This window comes from Apostichopus japonicus, chromosome 2 (assembly GCF_037975245.1).
Source record: "Apostichopus japonicus isolate 1M-3 chromosome 2, ASM3797524v1, whole genome shotgun sequence".
Classification (NCBI taxonomy): domain Eukaryota; kingdom Metazoa; phylum Echinodermata; class Holothuroidea; order Aspidochirotida; family Stichopodidae; genus Apostichopus; species Apostichopus japonicus.
The window spans coordinates 7,893,511-7,912,234 of NC_092562.1; the positions used below are offsets into that span (position 1 = coordinate 7,893,511).

General features: G+C 37.0%; 1 protein-coding gene across 5 annotated transcripts in view; it reads right to left on the bottom strand.

Annotated features, from left to right (window-relative positions):
• The window catches only part of LOC139976620 (uncharacterized), a 59,129-nt gene that overhangs the window by 6,623 nt on the left and 33,782 nt on the right, over positions 1–18,724 (bottom strand). For 2 of the 5 annotated variants that reach the window (XM_071985366.1, XM_071985367.1), the window contains exons 16-31: positions 17,847–18,014; positions 17,362–17,589; positions 14,011–15,728; positions 13,479–13,584; positions 11,821–12,782; positions 10,918–10,959; positions 9,386–9,485; positions 8,385–8,454; positions 6,648–6,788; positions 5,906–6,048; positions 5,263–5,471; positions 3,988–4,114; positions 3,220–3,299; positions 2,970–3,063; positions 1,609–1,661; positions 604–935 (exon numbers count right to left, since the gene is read on the bottom strand). In XM_071985366.1, the coding sequence (XP_071841467.1) occupies positions 604–935; positions 1,609–1,661; positions 2,970–3,063; positions 3,220–3,299; positions 3,988–4,114; positions 5,263–5,471; positions 5,906–6,048; positions 6,648–6,788; positions 8,385–8,454; positions 9,386–9,485; positions 10,918–10,959; positions 11,821–12,782; positions 13,479–13,584; positions 14,011–15,728; positions 17,362–17,589; positions 17,847–18,014 (4,573 nt within the window). The remainder of the gene's footprint in view (positions 1–603; positions 936–1,608; positions 1,662–2,969; positions 3,064–3,219; positions 3,300–3,987; positions 4,115–5,262; positions 5,472–5,905; positions 6,049–6,647; positions 6,789–8,384; positions 8,455–9,385; positions 9,486–10,917; positions 10,960–11,820; positions 12,783–13,478; positions 13,585–14,010; positions 15,729–17,361; positions 17,590–17,846; positions 18,015–18,724) is intronic. The other 3 variants (XM_071985368.1, XM_071985369.1, XM_071985370.1) reach the window with 3 other exon arrangements.

Consider the following 18,724-nt stretch of genomic DNA (forward strand, 5'->3'; position numbering starts at 1 on the left):
TACCTCAGACCTTACCTTTAAAGGGTACTTTCATTGTCTTAGCAGCTGAACCATAAGTTTCATCAATAGTAACATGTAGCCATTTACCTCAGACCTTACCTTTAAAGGGTACTTTCATTGTCTTAGCAGCCGAACCATAAGTTTCATCAATAGTAACATGTAGCCACGTACCTCAGGCCTTAACTTTTGAGGTTACTTTCATTGTCTTAGCAGCTGAACCATAAGTTTCATCAATAGTAACATGTAGCCATTTACCTCAGACCTTACTTTTAAAGGGTACTTTCATTGTCTTAGCAGCTGAACCATAAGTTTCATCAATAGTAACATGTAGCCATTTACCTCAGACCTTACCTTTAAAGGGTACTTTCATTGTCTTAGCAGCCGAACCATAAGTTTCATCAATACTAACATGTAGCCACGCACTTCAGGCCTTACCTTTAAAGGGTACTTTCATTGTCTTAGCAGCATAACCATAAGTTTCATCAATACTAACATGTAGCCATGCACTTCAGGCTTTACCTTTTAAAGGTACTTTTATTGTCTTAGCAGCTGAACCATAAGTTTCATCAATAGTAACATGTAGCCATGTACTTCAGGCCTTACCTTTTAAGGGTACTTTCATTGTCTTTGCAGCTGAACCATAAGTTTCCTCTTTGAGCTCCATCAGCATTTCTGCATATGTTTTTGATTTCGTTGTCATAACTGACCCCCTGGAACCTCTTGGATTTTGTAATCTTACAATATCAGTGAAAGGTCTATGTTTATTATCAGTTAAAGATGGTTTCTGCTTCCCTTGTTTCTTGAAACCTGCTGGTTTTGCGATTGGTTTGGACTTGGTTACAGTAGATGTGGGAGGTTTGGCATCTGCAAGTAACTCTGACATCATATCTCTGGCCTCATTCACCCGGTCCTGATAATCATCTCTTTTCCTCAATCTGAAAGTTAATCAGGTCAAAAATATCCAGTATTGAAATAATTTCATGCATAAAGGTAAATTAAATACCATAATTCAAGAAAGCAAGCATTTGAAGAATCAATAGAATGTTATAGTTTCTACAAAAAAAATGGTCTTTCTGAGAACTTCCCATTTGACCAGTGCTGACCTTATATGACCTTTAAACAATAAAAACCATGAGGATTGCAGTAATCAGCATAGGGAACTCTCAAAATCAAGTATTCAACACTTCCCTTCTTGAAATATGTATACAAGGCTTCCAGGCTTTCAGTTTATCTATAAGCCATAGTTGACTGCTCCCCTAAAGATGGTGCACTTCGCAGGCATTCAAAAAGGAAACATACAAACTTTTATGCATCACTTCTGCAGTACAGAATTTCATAAATTTTAAATTTTGACCTCTGCTTATATAAAAGAGATTTTAATCCACACAAAAAAAATCAGCACAGTACTTGTTCATTAACATGGATGCCATTCTTGAGGTATTGTGCTTACAAATTAGACTTCATACATACATTTGACTGCATTGCATGCAAAAAGCAAGTAACCTATGCAGTAACACCTCTCAAATGAAATATAATCAGGTGAAGTTGCATGCTATTGGAACACTGAAAGGTTAACTGAGACTACATCTGATATGAGGAAGACACTACCTGTACCTTCTGTCTTGGTTACTGGTATTATCACTTTGTCTTGGTGTGTGCTTCTACAAAGGTAAGAAGAAATACAAAGTTCTAGAGGAATGCTAACAGGAACTTGATATTTTATCAAATTGGCAAAACAAATCCACAATAAGAGTCCGAGAATCTACAATATAAATGTGAATGCATCATAAAAGATAACTTGTTATAGAGTAAATGTATTAAAATATTTCAAAATTATCTGCTACTAATTAATTTAATTTATGGAGGCAACGATTACCAAACAGCTGCTGCCCACTCTCTGTCACAAAAGATAGCTGCAACCTGTCAATATTATTGCCATCAAGTGATGCTGCTAATGAACTGTGGATTTCAACAATTTGTTTGAAAGCAAATACCTTGCAATGAATGTTCAGATCAATGCAGAGTAGTGAGTCAAACTACTAGAGTATGCTGGATCTAATCGATGCCAGTAAAGCTGCCAGCACCTACAGATGGATCATGTTGAATCTATATTAAAAGGCAGACTCTCCCCCTTTAAAATTAATAACTAGTGGACAGACTTGCTGCCAATGATGACTGATGAGATACATCTGGGTCTTGTGCACTTTGAATAGTTAGGAGAAGTCAAGGGCACAGTACAAACTACTGCCTATACTATGAGATAGTCACAGTGCAAACTACTGCCTATACTCTGAGATAGGCACAGTACAAACTACTGCCTATACTCTGAGTTAGGCACAGTACAAACTACTGCCTATACTCTGAGATAGGCACAGTACAAACTACTGCCTATACTCTGAGATAGGCACAGTACAAACTACTGCCTATACTCTGAGATAGGCACAGTACAAACTACTGCCTATACTCTGAGATAGGCACAGTACAAACTACTGAATATACTCTGAGATAGGCACAGTACAAACTACTGCCTATACTCTGAGATAGTCACAGTACAAACTACTGCCTATACTCTGAGATAGGCACAGTACAAACTACTGCCTATACTCTGAGATAGGCACAGTACAAACTACTGCCTATACTCTGAGATAGGCACAGTGCATACTACTGCCTATACTCTGAGATAGGCACAGTACAAACTACTGAATATACTCTGAGATAGGCACAGTACAAACTACTGCCTATACTCTGAGATAGTCCAAGTAGACTCAAATCATGACCATCCTTTCATTGTAAATCTTCAAATGTACTTCACTTACAGCTAAGAGAGTAGTGATTTGAAGAAAATCAAAACAGGCTGCAATGATGGATGTAAGTAACTGATTACATCAGACGTGACAGCATATCATATGGTTATCATAACAACATGCTTTCTTGCAGTTATTCTATTTACCATAAGTTACATACAGTACCTTTTCTTCATGTGATGTCCCTTCCAATATTTCCTGAACTGGTGTAGGTATCTTGTCCACATGAGGTAGACCTGCCAAACTGATGTCACCATGGCTGAAATAAGACATAAACAGTTGTTTTGATCAACAGTTCTCACTGATCACAACAATTAGCATTAATGTACTCTGCTAAACAATTCACTCTTTCAGGAATGAGTCAATAATCATTTGTATTCAGTAACTTGATTTAGCAATACTAAAAGGCACTTACCTGCTTCTATCTGCTGAGACATCTACCTCTTCCTGTTGACCTCTCACATTTTCATTGACGGCATCAATAGTTTGCAGCAACTGTTAAAGCACAAAATGTCCATGAATGAAATAACAGGTTCTTATACTAATATATCAAGTTTCAAAATTTACGGTAGAAGTCATGTCTCAGCCAGAGTCGACTTGACTTGAGCCAAGGGTATGTAACAAAACTGCTGCATCTTATTTTAAAAGTTTCGTTTTTAGTTTCATTAATGAGGAAATGCATTAGCTGACATGGCATAAATGCATATATGAAAGCTCTTCTAGAAATCATAGTTATAGCAATATTGATTAATATTCCACTATAAGGATTAACATTAAAGGAATGAAAACCCATAAGCTTACAAAGGGGAGCATCAGAAACTTCTCACATGAAAGTATGGATATCTGAAAATGTGTAAATGGTGGAATTTGTGTTTGGAAGATGAGGTTGCATTGTTTAGGTACTTATATGGTAGGTTTATGTGCAATGGTGTATTACAATAATTATATTATTATTATAATTATATAATTAGATAATTGACCAATATCATGAGAAGGCCATAAACATGTTTTGCATCTACCGATCCATTACAATTCTGGATGTTACATTTTGTGTATAATTTACCCCAACTTAAATAAACAGAGAGAATCTATTGCATCATTTATGACCTTTCACCTCTTGTAATAGTTTACCTCATATTAAGACTAGATGATTTCTCTTCTAACAAAACCATTTCATACTTACATCTTTGGTGTTTTCAAGATCTTTCCTTAAATCTTCCGACTTGTCCGTTAAGAGTTTCATCTTTTCATCTAAGACTGCTAGTGGAGTTTCTTTAGGGATTCCATCTGGAGAAGTGTCTTGTTTCCTTCTGGAACATATTGTAATGTAGTAAGCAGTTATATCCCTGTTGTATCACTTCAAACATGTGCTTTCATGCCTCTTTGTCTTAAGAGTAACTACTCACTTCCTGTTCCCAAGTTCATTCACCCCTCACACACATCATAGTCGTACAGTACAAGCGCCCTTTGTCTTAAGTCCATGAAATCCTCACGCTTGACCACAGATGACAACCTGTTACATCTCATGTGTACAAAAATGTGGTCAGTCATAGCCCTGTTCTATGTGCCTTAGCAATTATAAGAGAATTTACCATACAAAGAGTCTATGTCACAGAGAGGCTGTTGCCCCTTAACAGGAAGTTGTAATGACTTAAATACTGTAGTTTTTTAGTATGAGAAGAACTAGCATTCAAGACTTTAGATAGTGCAGTTTAGATATACTATTCAGAATCTGCACTCCAGCAACAATATTATCATTTCAGAATAAATAAAGTTTATATTCTACAATTATATCTGTCTGGAGTTTCTCTTTATCTGCTGTTCTACCTATTTTATAATTGAGCCCTGAACTAATTGAGCTGGGGCACCCCAACGTAACAATATGCACAATAACCATTGGTCATAATTCTTCAAAAAACTCATTATGGAAAAAAAAATCATTCCCTTCTGAGAGAGCACTCTAAAATGGCAGATTACAATGAAGTAAATGACAAAATATGCATTCCTCTTTCAAAACTATTCGTAGCTGGAAATTTTGTAAGTTACAAACTATAACACACAGGCAAGAATTTACAACAAAATGACTTTCTTATTTTGTGCATAACTACCCATTTTACAGGCCAAAGACAAAAAGAATGTCATCAAATACAAAACACTATTTTCTACAAATAGAAAATATATGTGTATGTGGAGGGGGTGGAACAGAATGGGGAGGGGGGGTGTGGCACCATGTAAAGTTGGAAGTATCTAAAGTATCAAACCTTGATGGCAGTGAAGGTTTTAATCACACCAGGTAGGATTACCCCCAAGCACATTTAAGAACCTAGTGACATTAAGGATAGTGAGTCAGATTAACAAATATTCTTGGGTATAATAGAACTTATTTGTAACCTACATGTATCCTACATTCCTATGCCTGAACAATTGATGTAAGATGAAGTGAAAAATCTGCGTTTACCTCTCGGTAGCTGTTTCTGCTGCCTTCTCCAAAGGTCCAATTCCATCTGCATCCCTCAAGAAGAGAGATTTGTAATGAAGCTCTGCGTTGCTGACATCTTCTTTAGTTTGAGAGGATAATTCTGGCTCCTTTGGCTGATTTAGCAAATTCCTCAAAATACCAGCACCCACATCAACTACACTCAGGAATGATTTACCAACTGATGAACTCTGGTGATAGGTAGACATTAGGTTAAACGGACACTAATTATGTGATTAACAAGTATCTTTACAAACTGTATACACAGTTATTAACTGGAGCCATGTAGTGAACACATATCTGCATATTGACTAATGCAACTCTTAAACATAAAAATAAAACAAACACTATGAATTGTTTGCACCTTCATGCATTATTGTTGCAGCATTTTCTGTTATACAAAGCCTTTAAGATGACAAGAAGATAATGTTACTGACGTTAGATATATAGGTATCGGGAAAATGAGCTCATTACTGAAATATTTTGACATAAAGGAATTGGACAGTCACACTAACAGACTCAAAGAGTAATTGTGACTGTCTGACCAAAGATTATCACTTACAATAATCAGATAGGCCATTACTAGTTAGTTTTCTAAAGGTAATTAAATTCCAATCAGCTGTACCTTCTCTTTTGAAGTTGTCTGCTTGACCTCGTCCATACTAGATATCTCCTTTTCATATCCCATGAATATCTTTGGTGCCACCACTCTATTGACTGCACGAAGACCACTAATCAGGAAGCTTGGTTCACTCTCCTCAGTCGATTCTGGTTGATAATCAAAATATGAAAACTATGTGAAAGAGAAGGGGTGAACATTGGGGTATGAAATTTCAGAACTGTAAGCAAACCAGTTTTAAGAAACTTCAGAGCATATTAATTATAAATTATAAATGTTTTGCTCTTTTGCCAAACATTTCCCTTTTCCAGACCACATAGGAACCATGATTATTGATAAATAGTTTGCTAGTTATGGGTTGGTTTCTCTTTTCTCTGAATACATCCACATTGTCACTGTCTATCTTTGAACTTATTCCTAAACCCTTACCTGATCAGCAATTCACTCAGATGGCGTCATTGCAAAAGACTACACCATGAAATGTAGCACAACAATTTCTTAAAAAATGCATGCGTTGATGAACTAATGATGTCTTATAATATATATTTTTTTGCCACTAATGTCTTTATGATGACTAGTGTCTGAAATCTAGCAGATCACTTAGATTTAATATTTATGTAATGCATATATAAGATCTTGTTAGAAACTTTCTTTATTAAATGTATAATTCATATCCTGTATTCACAATGACAACTAGGTGACATTTTTCCAGGACATGCTTCCAAACACTAGTGAGGTTTCATTTTACCTATGGGTGGTGTATCTTCCTCACCAAGAGGAGTGGGAGGCACTTGAGCAGTCTCTGTTGAAGCAAGCTGTTTGACAATACTTAGATGTGTAGCAGCTGAAGTAGTCCATGGCATAGGTTCCTGCTCCTTCAAATTGTCTGCTGATCAAAAATATGAAACAGTTTAATGTTTAAATACTTGGTAGTGTTTCACTCCATTTACCAGTGTTCTGTTCCTTATATTTTCTCTAGTTTCTCTTCTCATGCTCAATGATGCAACCAGCTGGTAATTAGCTTCAATGGACACACAGCTTCAGTCCAAATTATAACATCCAAGGTAGCCTAGGTTTACTAGGAATATGTGGTATCATCTATTATTATAATCTTCTATCTTTTCTGTTGTGACATAATCAGTCTACTAACATTAAGGTGTCTGTCCAAGTGTACTTGAAGATGTGACAATATAGAAACACAACCAGCTGCTTAACATGCTATACCATATGTAGTAATGATTTGAATACTCTGTAAGTTTGTACTGCTCAGACTCAGCTCTTAACATGCTATACCATATGTAGTAATGATTTGAATACTCTGTAAGTTTGTACTGCTCAGACTCAGCTCTTAACATGCTATACCATATGTAGTAATGATTTGAATACGCTGTAAGTTTGTACTGCTCAGACTCAGCTCTTAACATGCTATACCATATGTAGTAATGATTTGAATACGCTGTAAGTTTGTACTGCTCAGACTCAGCTCTTAACATGCTATACCATATGTAGTAATGATTTGAATACGCTGTAAGTTTGTACTGCTCAGACTCAGCTCTTAACATGCTATACCATATGTAGTAATGATTTGAATGTACTCTGTTTGTAAGTTTGTACTGCTCAGACTCAGCTCTTAACATGCTATACCATATGTAGTAATGATTTGAATACTCTGTTTGGAAGTTTGTACTGCTCAGACTCAGCTCTTAACATGCTATACCATATGTAGTAATGATTTGAATACGCTGTAAGTTTGTACTGCTCAGACTCAGCTCTTAACATGCTATACCATATGTAGTAATGATTTGAATGTACTCTGTTTGGAAGTTTGTACTGCTCAGACTCAGCTCTTAACATGCTATACCATATGTAGTAATGATTTGAATACTCTGTTTGTAAGTTTGTACTGCTCAGACTCAGCTCTTAACATGCTATACCATATGTAGTAATGATTTGAATACTCTGTTTGGAAGTTTGTACTGCTCAGACTCAGCTCTTAACATGCTATTCCATATGTAGTAATGATTTGAATACTCTGTTTGTAAGTTTGTACTGCTCAGACTCAGCTCTTAACATTCTATACCATATGTAGTAATGATTTGAATACTCTGTAAGTTTGTACTGCTCAGACTCAGCTCTTAACATGCTATACCATATGTAGTAATGATTTGAATACTCTGTAAGTTTGTACTGCTCAGACTCAGCTCTTAACATGCTATACCATATGTAGTAATGATTTGAATACTCTGTAAGTTTGTACTGCTCAGACTCAGCTCTTAACATGCTAAACCATATGTAGTAATGATTTGAATACTCTGTAAGTTTGTACTGCTCAGACTCAGCTCTTAACATGCTAAACCATATGTAGTAATGATTTGAATACTCTGTTTGGAAGTTTGAACTGCTCAGACTCAGCTCTTAACATGCTATACCATATGTAGTAATGATTTGAATACTCTGTTTGGAAGTTTGAACTGCTCAGACTCACCTGTCAGTGGGTTCACCTCTGGAGTCAGATCTGCAGGTTGGTCCTTCTCTGATGCTGAGCTTTCTTCAAACTAATGAAAATAGTGGTAAAATGTGCTTACAGTCCAGCAAATTGAGAATTCCTTTGCTCCAAATATATTATCTATGATATCCAACTTGAACCATTACAACAGGTTATTAGACATGGAAAATTAATTTAAGCCTAAACAAGAACTATCAATGAAGTCTTTTAAATTCATATGAGAATATGATGAAATCAAAACAATGATGGAATTTAAACATATTAGTTCATAGGTGAAAATATGTGCATAGTTTTTTTGCAGGCAGCTTTAAAAACAGACTGCTAGATAAGTGATTCCATCCCTGCACCCCAAATAATAGATTACTACAAGGTAACCAAATGAAGAAGTATTTTGGTTTACTCCTATTAAGTTTCCTTCACTGTACACTATCATGGGGTGAATATTACAGGAAGGTTCATGGTTAGCCATACTAACTCTTCACCAAGACCTTCTGAAAATACATAATGGAATGCTGCAAACTCAAACAATGAAGCCATATTGAACATTACATAAGACATTGCCAAGACTCTCAAAACACACCTGGGCATTCCTCACTCTTCATCAACATCTTTGACAATAGAGAATAGAGATTAACCTGAGAATTATGGACTGTAACTTAGAGTTCAGCTGATGTAGACTGTCTCCAACAGTAGTAGTACACGACTAAGGCAGACTTGTTTCCAACATTACTATTAAAGAGGCATACTATAACTTAGAATTCAGCAGCCTGTAACTTAGAATCCAGCAGACTGTCACTTAGAATCCAGCAGACTGTCACTTAGAATTCAGCAGCCTGTTACTTAGAATTCAGCAGACTATAACTTAGAATTCAGAAGACTGTAGCTTAGAATTCAGGAGCCTAAGGTTGGTACATACTTCTCAACCAGTCTCCACCATCAATATCAGACATGTAAAGGAAACTTTTATGCTAGCAATATACCTCATTTGCTGTCGAGTCAAGGGTCTGTGGATCCATCTGCCGTTGCGAGGCCTGATTTGTCTGTTCTGGTTCTCCGGTGGCTCTCCGAGACTGATGGAGGCTGTGAATAGACGGACAAGACAAAAAAGGGAAAATATAATTCAAAAGAACCAAGAGTCAAATTTCCTTGCTTAGTTGAATATTAAAGTGTTGTATGTCATCATCTCATATCATAATATATATACCAGCTATTATAAACCAACAACTGTATTCAAGTTTGGATATAATCTGATTTCAGGTTGTGGAGTTAATTGCAATTTTAAAATTTTGGTCCCTCTCAAAGAAATTGGGACCAATAAAATTGTACATGTTAATGGTCCCAAAAATATGTGGCCCAGACAAAGCGGCTCAAAAAATATAAATTGGGTGGGGAATTATTTTGGGGCACAGATGGCTTTCAACCAAAAATGCACAGAGATTTAGATGACATAATTAGTTGTATATTTTAGGAATCTAAAATCTGAAGATTCTCTTCTGGATTCCCACTCTTCTCTGTTTATATGACATGAAATGAGTACTGAACTCCACTATAAACAATGCTACTTGGGTACTCAGTTTGCAGGATTTGACCTCTGCTGACCTGATAATGGGTTCATCTACTCATCATAGAGCATCCATATACAGCATGAGATACATCCAAGATACCCTTCTTTTGATATTACATTTGAAAGGTTCCAGACTTTGACCACTAATAAAAACAAGGATTCATCCACTCAATATGGAGTAATCCACACACTTAATATGCTCATTCAAGTTTCTGTTCTTGAGATATCCACCTCCATCAAAAACAATATGCTTCATTAGCTCACTGTGGTACTTCTACACACTAAATGTGAGGTCTGCCCAAGCTTTCCTTCTTGAGATATCATGTTTACAAGGTTTTTACAATTTGACCACTGGTGACGACAAACAACCTTACCCCTCCCACCAAAAACAATAGAATTCTTGTACTTAATGTGATACTTCTACACACTAACTATGAAGTTGGTCTGACCTTCCCTTCTTGATATATCGTGTTAACAAGCTGGGCGTCACAAATGCTCTCACACACACTCACACACGCATCACGAATGCAAAGGTTACAATTATCATCAAAACCAAAAACTACCCAGAAATTGATGCATTCCTTTTTTTAATTTTTTCAATGTCATACAGCTATGAGTATAACTGTCCATCATCATCATCATTACCATCACCATCACCATCAGCACCACCACCACCATCATCATCACCCATCATCATCACCACCACTATCATCAGCACCACCATCACCCATCACCACTACCATCATTATCATCATCACCAATCACCATCATTAACTACCATCAACACTAGCACCATCACACCACCATCATCATTACCATCACCACCATCATCAACCATCACATCATCAACCATCATTATCACCACTATCACACCACCACCACAATGATTATTGTAAGGACAGCAGTATTGGCCTTACAGTAGATGTAACACAGCAGAAAGACACTTACGGCGCACAGTTGAGTGACAGATCTGATGTCTCCTTTTCAGGTCTACAAAGATAAAGGATATAATGTATGCTCATTGTGCACTGAAGAAACACTTTAGTTTTAGCTTTAACTACTGACTGAGTAACTGGGCAAGCTCAAAGAAAGACTTGCACATTTTAAAAGGGATTTCAAAAGGAATGAAAGATGCATTTATCCCAAGTTTATGCCAGTTATATACATTTACATTTGGCAAGAAAATTTTATAAAAGTATGAATAAGAAAGGGAAAACAAACTTTAGACTTAAATAATCAAATGTCAGTGGAATTCACTAAATTACAGCATATTATTTAAAATTGATTATTTAAGTCAATCAGTCTATTTCAAGCAGTTACAAAACAAAATACCATTGCCATGCCAGATGTGTTCAATATTAAACTTTTCATCAATAGAACATGTGTTAGTGTGTAGTTGAATAATCTGATATGTTCCTTCTCTGTTCTAGCCAGTGTGTAAATTACATGTGTATATAGTTCTATCCAGAAAAGTCTGGAAAAAAATTTGAGAAAAGCAGTTAATGAGTTGCACTTTTGTATCCTCCCTGTCCATGCAACAAATGAGAGTTAAGCTAAAGATAAACAAGGCATGAAATGTTTGTACATTCCTCACTTAGTCTATGAGAACATAGTTATGTAGACATTTGCTAGCAGCTGAAAATAAATTAATGAATGCAACTGAAGTTCAAAAATGCGTTGTATGTAAACAATACATCTTCACAGAAGTTATGTATATTAGAATGTGTGTATGAGTTTGTTTTCATTCTCTATTTGCAGTTGTCAATATCATTGATCATATTGTATGAGATCACTAACCTCTAAGGTAGAATGTAGCTTAGTACATGTGTGTGACAAACATCAGCGACTTACCCACTAAGTTCCTCTTCATCCTCCAGCATCTCTCTGTTAGGACCAGCCTGCTCCTGCTGCCAGCCTCTTACACCTTCATGTGGAATCTTCTGTCCCTGCAAACTATTTCTCTTTGGGAAAGCTACAAGCTGGGGTGGTTCCTGTCTTTCCAATTTGAGTAAGGGCATATCATATGGTATAGCTCTTCCTCTTAGTGACAGAGGTTGATGGACCTCTGTAGTATGTATCTTTGCCTGTTTGACCTCATCCACTGATGTTTGTTGAACTAATGGAAGACAAACTCTTTGGGTTTTGTTTCTCTTTGCTTGGATGACTGGAGACACATCTCTATCAAGAGTTAATAAAGGAAATGTCCCAATGGGCTTAAACCTAGATTCCTGCATTGGTAGCTCCCTATATTGTTTGTCAATCAAATGAACTTCTTCTTCTTTGGGCAACGTAAGGATTGGGAATGGAAGACCAAGTGCATCAACTGATAATGACTGCTTACCCTCCACATACTTATTTAGGAAGCCCTTAGATCTTGAGTAGTCTTTCTGACCTGCAATCATGTTTGGTGTCACTTGTGTTTCTTCTGTCACAGCTGATTGAATACCATCTGTGTGTTCCCCTGTTCTCTTATCTGCTCTATTCAACTCTGTCGTTCCTTCATGTCTCTTGTCTAGGCCTGAGTATGATTCCTGATGATGGGCATCAAGTGTCTTAATCCCTATAGGACTTGTCTGGGACTCTTGGTGAGTTTTAACTACTGTGTCTTGTCTCTCCACTAAAGTCCTGATCCCGATAGGGACTGTCTGGGACTCTTGATGACTCAGGAATGCAACTTGCTTTGTCTCCTCGGTTGGTCTCAGTCCTGGTTGAGTGATCTGGAAGATCTCTGACTGTTCATTCTGCTGTTGGATAGAACTGTTTCTCAAGAAGGTTGGCTCTTTTTCTGTGATATCATCGGTGTTGGAGTCTCCCTAAATAAAAAAAAGAATAAATTAGTTGCACAATGTAACCAAAATGTACAACTTGCATTATGGTTCTAATAGTGTCAATATTAACATCTTTTACATATCCCAGTTTAATTGAATTTTGCAAAAGTGACTTGTACCATATATCATGTTTCATCCACAATGAATGAAAACAATTCTGTTGTCTGTGTTGGTAACATAACCCAATTGTCTTCTTGCAAACTGTGGAAGCTTGTCAGTATATGGAAGCTTGTCATAATATGCCTTTGCAAGAAGAAAATATAAAAGATTGGTGCTTAGCTCTGCTAATTCACCGACTTCGATCTAATTTCCAACTTTCTAATTACGTAAGCGTTTTGTCATATCTGGATAGGATATAAAAAAAACCTTTTGTGATTTGCATACTACATTACTCAATAAATTAAATTTCAATTCAAGTTTATAAAAATGAAGTCCATTCAAGATTTCAGTCCTGAAATATTTTGTATGGTTTTCAGATTTGACCAACAATGACCCTTTACTTCTAATAACCAAAGAGCTAACAGGCTCCTTGCTACATGTTACAGTATATCAAAATTTAATGTAATTTGTGGTTTAGACAGGTCTCAGTCTTGAACCACCTGGTTTCGATGCTGGACTGATAGTTCTACAGAGCAATACATTTATTAAACAGATATATACAATCCCATCAATCTGACTTACGTGTAAGAGCCCAGCAGAGAAACTGGAGCTGCTAGTATGGATGCCCATAATGTCCTCTGCCACAGAAGGGATTCTGGTTTTGTCATATCTCCCAAAGCTGCTCTTTCTGTGAATACAAAGGTTGAAGTATAAATAACAGTTTAACACATCAGATAGCTATCATAAATTATCAAATAAGATTGTACCAGACAAAGAGCAGTTTTTTACCCTGTCATCTCATTAGTGTGAAAGATATACCTAGATTTCTTTGTCTAATTACTGAATTTATTAATTACTTCCAACAAATGTCAGAAACCTCATTGCTTTTAATCACTCTGCAACAATGTTTCAGATGCAAACACAATACCATCAAATACATGACTATGTACATTAGTAGCTCCAATTCATTTGTTTCCTATGGTGGATAACAATGTTTTGAAAAGAACTACGAACATGTGTTGAATGCCAGAGGAGACTTGAAGTTCAATCAAGTGATGAGCTCAGTGAAGCTCAATAATTGTCCTGAATTGATGAAGTAAAGTATGTGAAGTACCTTACAAGGTGAGATGACAATTCAGGAAGAGCCAATGAAACATCTTCATCTTGTTCAAACATCTCTTCTTCACTGACATCTGTATCGCTACTGGAGTCATCCATATAAACATGAACATCAGCCCTCATGATACCTCCAAGCTTAGTCTTAGGAACAGGCTCAGAATTCACTCCTTTTCCTTCAACTGTGGCAGGGGTCTTGAGTCTATTCTTCCTAGTATCTCTGTCATCATTGTCATCCTCCACCAGCTCTACAGGATGCTTTGGATGCTCTCTCAATATTACACTGCTGCCTTTGTCTGGCTCAGATGGCAAGACTCTCCGCCCTGACTTACTCGTGGCTGTTTTAACATCTCTCTTCATTTGTGGCTTCTTTCCTCCAGGAAAACTCTCATTTTCAACAGGAGACACAGACAAAAGGTTCTCTCTTATTTGTTGCTTGCGAGTAAGGTCGTGTGTTTCTTTTGATTTCTTGAGGTCATCACTGGAAACTGCTACTTGTGATTTTACTTCTGGAAGAATTCTTCTTGATATTTCATGAGTTGGTACTTGACCTACATCTTTCCACACTCTTCCTTTATAAGTCTCCTGTAAGTGGTGACGAAGTAACCATAATCCCAGGACAACCAGCAAACTGGGAGGATGAAGTTTAAGGGTAATTCCTGATAATTCCTCAGCTTCGTCAATAAGTAGACTATTATGTTCTTGTTCTGGCCACACTTTAAGCCAGTTAAGGAGTTTCTGAAGCCTTGTATACACAGAGCCCCACAAAATGTTACTTTTAGAAAAGCCCTTGTTAACAGCAAGATCAAGGAATGTTCCATCCATGACTTCTACTTCTTCTTTACTATAGACTATAACATCATCCTCTTTCTGCCATTTGTACATCTCAATCACGTCATCACTTGAAAACGTTTCAAAGTTTTTCTGAAACAAACCCTCATCCACTTGAGTATCATGAGACTGTGTCCCTGATGACTGAGGGACAGACTGAGCATTCTGCAGCCACTTTAACAGGTCCTCTGTGCTGATTTCAACATCACACTCATTTCTCTTTGGCACTTTGCGCAACTTCAAACCAAGTTCTTTATTACAAATATCATGATAGAATTCATTGATAAGAGGTAAAGGAATGCTGAAATTTTGTTGTTTTTCATTCGGAAGACTACCAAAAGTGACCAAGAAAAATGTTTCTAGAAAGTTTAAAAACTGAGGTGAATATTCTAATTCTCTGCTGCCTACAATTGGAGTCTCAGTATTGCCTGGATCATATGAATATTGCACAGATAATCCCTGAGTAGAAGCAAAGATGGTTTCTTCTACATGTCCGAATGCTTTGGAAATGCTTCTTAAGGCAAGTCTACGCATCTTGCACTGTAGTTTGAAGTACACCAAGAGAGAAATACTCTTCATTGATTCATCTGTCTGCTTCTTGGGCTTTCTCTCCTGATACACTTTCTTCTGACTTAGTCTCTTTTTGAGTCTCTGAAACTTTTCTGTTAATCCTGGTGGAAATGCTTCCTCATCGTAGAAAGAATAAGCCAAATTAGCTACATGCTCTTTGCAAAGGTCAAGTTCCAAAACAGTTGTTAATATGATGTCTTTGATGTCTTCTGACTGACCAAAGACATTGGCAAATGGAAGAAACAACTTGGCCCATAGTAAAATGTCTTCCTGCTTACTCTTCAACTGTTCCTTCACCCTTCTCATGTCCTCAGTCTGCAAAGCAACAAAACAAGGCAATTCATAGATTTGCAGATCTCATCCAACACTTTGGTTGTATGATGGCATCACATTTACATTAACTAATACACTCTAAACATTGACAGTCATTACTTCCTACATGGATATGACACTTTTCTCTGATCTCTATTGACCACCTACGTGCCGTGCCTAACATAGCATTTATAGTAATTCATGCACTGTTGACTTTCCACATATGATATCCTATGTACACAGTTTTGAGGGTGTGAACCATTTTGTGATTTGGTATGTGCAAAATGACCGAAACACTGTTTTTCCCCCGTAAATTTGACCTTAATTCAGTGATGTGCAGTCATTTATGTCCCCCTCCTACTTTTCAATTGGGATTGACCTTATTGGCTAAATTTGAATGAATAACAGATTCCGCTGTACCTCACCAATAAAATGGCAGCCATAATACAACTGAAAAGTTTCAGTGTTAAAACCTTTAGACCTACCCTAGACCTAAATTGTCTCAAATTAAATACAATTTCAAAGCATGGATACCCATTGTAATATTTTGTCAATAGAAGATCATTGGAACAGTACAGTATGTGATGGGCTTGTCAGTGTCCATAAAAGTGACACTTACACCTGCTAGTAAGTAATAACAGACCATCTAGATACCCTCTGTGCATGCTAATGAAGTCTAAGGTTGTCACATGATGCCATATCAGCCAATTTGAGCCAGGAATGAATATAACAAATAGGAGAGGTTTGTAGAATAATAGTTAGAGCGCTGCAAACTTTCGCTCTAATCTCCAACATGGTTTTGAGAATTTTGACCAGTTTGGTATGTGCATAATGTTCAATATGCTGTGTTTTGATCATCCTATGATGTCATAGGTCTCAGAGGCATTATATTCCATGTCAGGCAGATGCCCACCTAGTCTAAAGTCTATCTGCTTAATGGTTTAAAAGTTAACACAAATTTCACCTTTGTCTTCCTGTTATCACATGACTTTTGGCATTTAACTTAGTTAATGCACTTTTAACTTTGAATCTGTTATCCCACATAACTTTTGAGGCTTTTGGCCATTTTGTATGCACATTATTGACAACAATGTTCGTTTTGGTCAATTCACCTTTGAACTCTAATATATGACCATATGATGTCATAAGTCACATTTCATGGCCATGCATATACCCACCAAGTGTGAAGTCCATTGGCTTTTGGTGTAGGAGTTCATGCAACACTTGTTTTTTTTTTTACCATTGACTTCTTTTGATCATATGACTTTTCGCATTTTACATTAACTTGTAGAGTCTGATATCCCACATAAGTTTGAGGGCTTCGTCCATTTTGTCATGCATGTCGTGGACAAAATGCTGTTTTTGGTTATTTAACCTATAACCTCTGACCCATGACATCCTAAGTCAGGGTGGAACTACTACACGGTGCACATGCCTAGGCATAAACCCACCAAGATTGAAGTCCATCCTCATTAGGGTTTAGGTTTAGGACGAGTTTAAGACACCCTTTTCTAAGCAATCACGCACACACTAAGACACACAAACACAAATACACACGCAGGCCAACTTGATGCTTGCCTACCAAAAAGTTCACAACATTAAGAACAATACATGATCATCAACTTGGCTCACTCACCTTGCAGATCTGCAACATATATCTGGCAATTTTTCCTCTCCTCAAAGCTTCAGAGAGTTTGTCTCTAAGGTGCAGCATCCAAAGCAAAGAGCAAAGGTCACGAAAACACTTGAGAATGAACTTTGTTCCTGGTTGAATGTCGTCAGGAGCTTCGGTACCATCCATTATATCAAGAACAAAATTCACATGCTGATGTAGGGCACTGGGTAAATCTTGACTCTCTGATCTCTGTGGGATCAAGCAAATCAATCACGACTTTAGACATATCAGTCCAGCATTGACACATCAAAGATACCTTGCAATGTGTGTTTCAGTCTTTTAGTAACAGGACTTGTTCAATTTGGATTGGGTTCCAAACTTTAGTCAAACTTTTCGATTTTTAATTTGAGGATAAAAATTGATGGTGTCACACCATATTGAATAAATTCTGTCTGATTGATAGTGTTCTGTTAAGTGTTACATGCATCATCATGGCCTTTTCATACCTTCTTGGCGTATGCCCATGTCTGAACATTGTCCAGCTGTTCCACATACCAGCGGGCACTGACTCTGCTACAATTGGAAGCTTCTAAGACTATCAAAAACTGCTTCACCAACAGAGTTATCTTTCTGCGAGAAGTAGTCTCTTGGATGACTTCAACTGGATCTTCCTCCTAAAGTAAGAGAGACAGGACATGTTTGCCTCTTCTAGAAGTCATGAATATCTTAAAGATAAAGACAAGTCCTACAAGGAAATTGGCTTCAAGATTTCTAATCAACCTTTCATTTTTGCTACCATATCAACAGAAAACATACGTCTCAAGTTATCAACATCAACACCATCCTCATAAGCTAAATTCAAATCAGCCTGCTGTTTTCAGTTTTTAGGCCAGTTGCAACCACTGTTCCTCACTAGCAATACTTGTTCCTATTGTACCACATCTTTGTCTAAGATGTCAATTCCAGCTTTATAACTCCCGGACCATCATAATTTTGAGACTTTCCTTTATTTTTGTTTTATTACTCTTATTTTCACAGCAGTAAGGGCACAATAAATTACGATCCAACTTTGAGACCGACTTGGTATCGATTTGAGACCAACTTTTGATTGCACTTTAGTGTGGAGGGGGGGGGGGACTGTGGCATGTTGTTTGAAGGTCTGAGTATGTAATAGTCACATGTTTGTAGACAGTTTCATTCTTATGGATGAAGATAACTGGAATTGCCACAGATAATGATAGAACATATGGTGTATGTATGCCTGATTGTGTAAAATTAATCTCGGACCCTTGCCTAGTTTTTTGCAAGAAACATATGTCTGTGGGCCAAGGTGATTGTCACAGCTCTGTAGCAAAAGTTAGACTTATTGTTTTATTACTCCTGG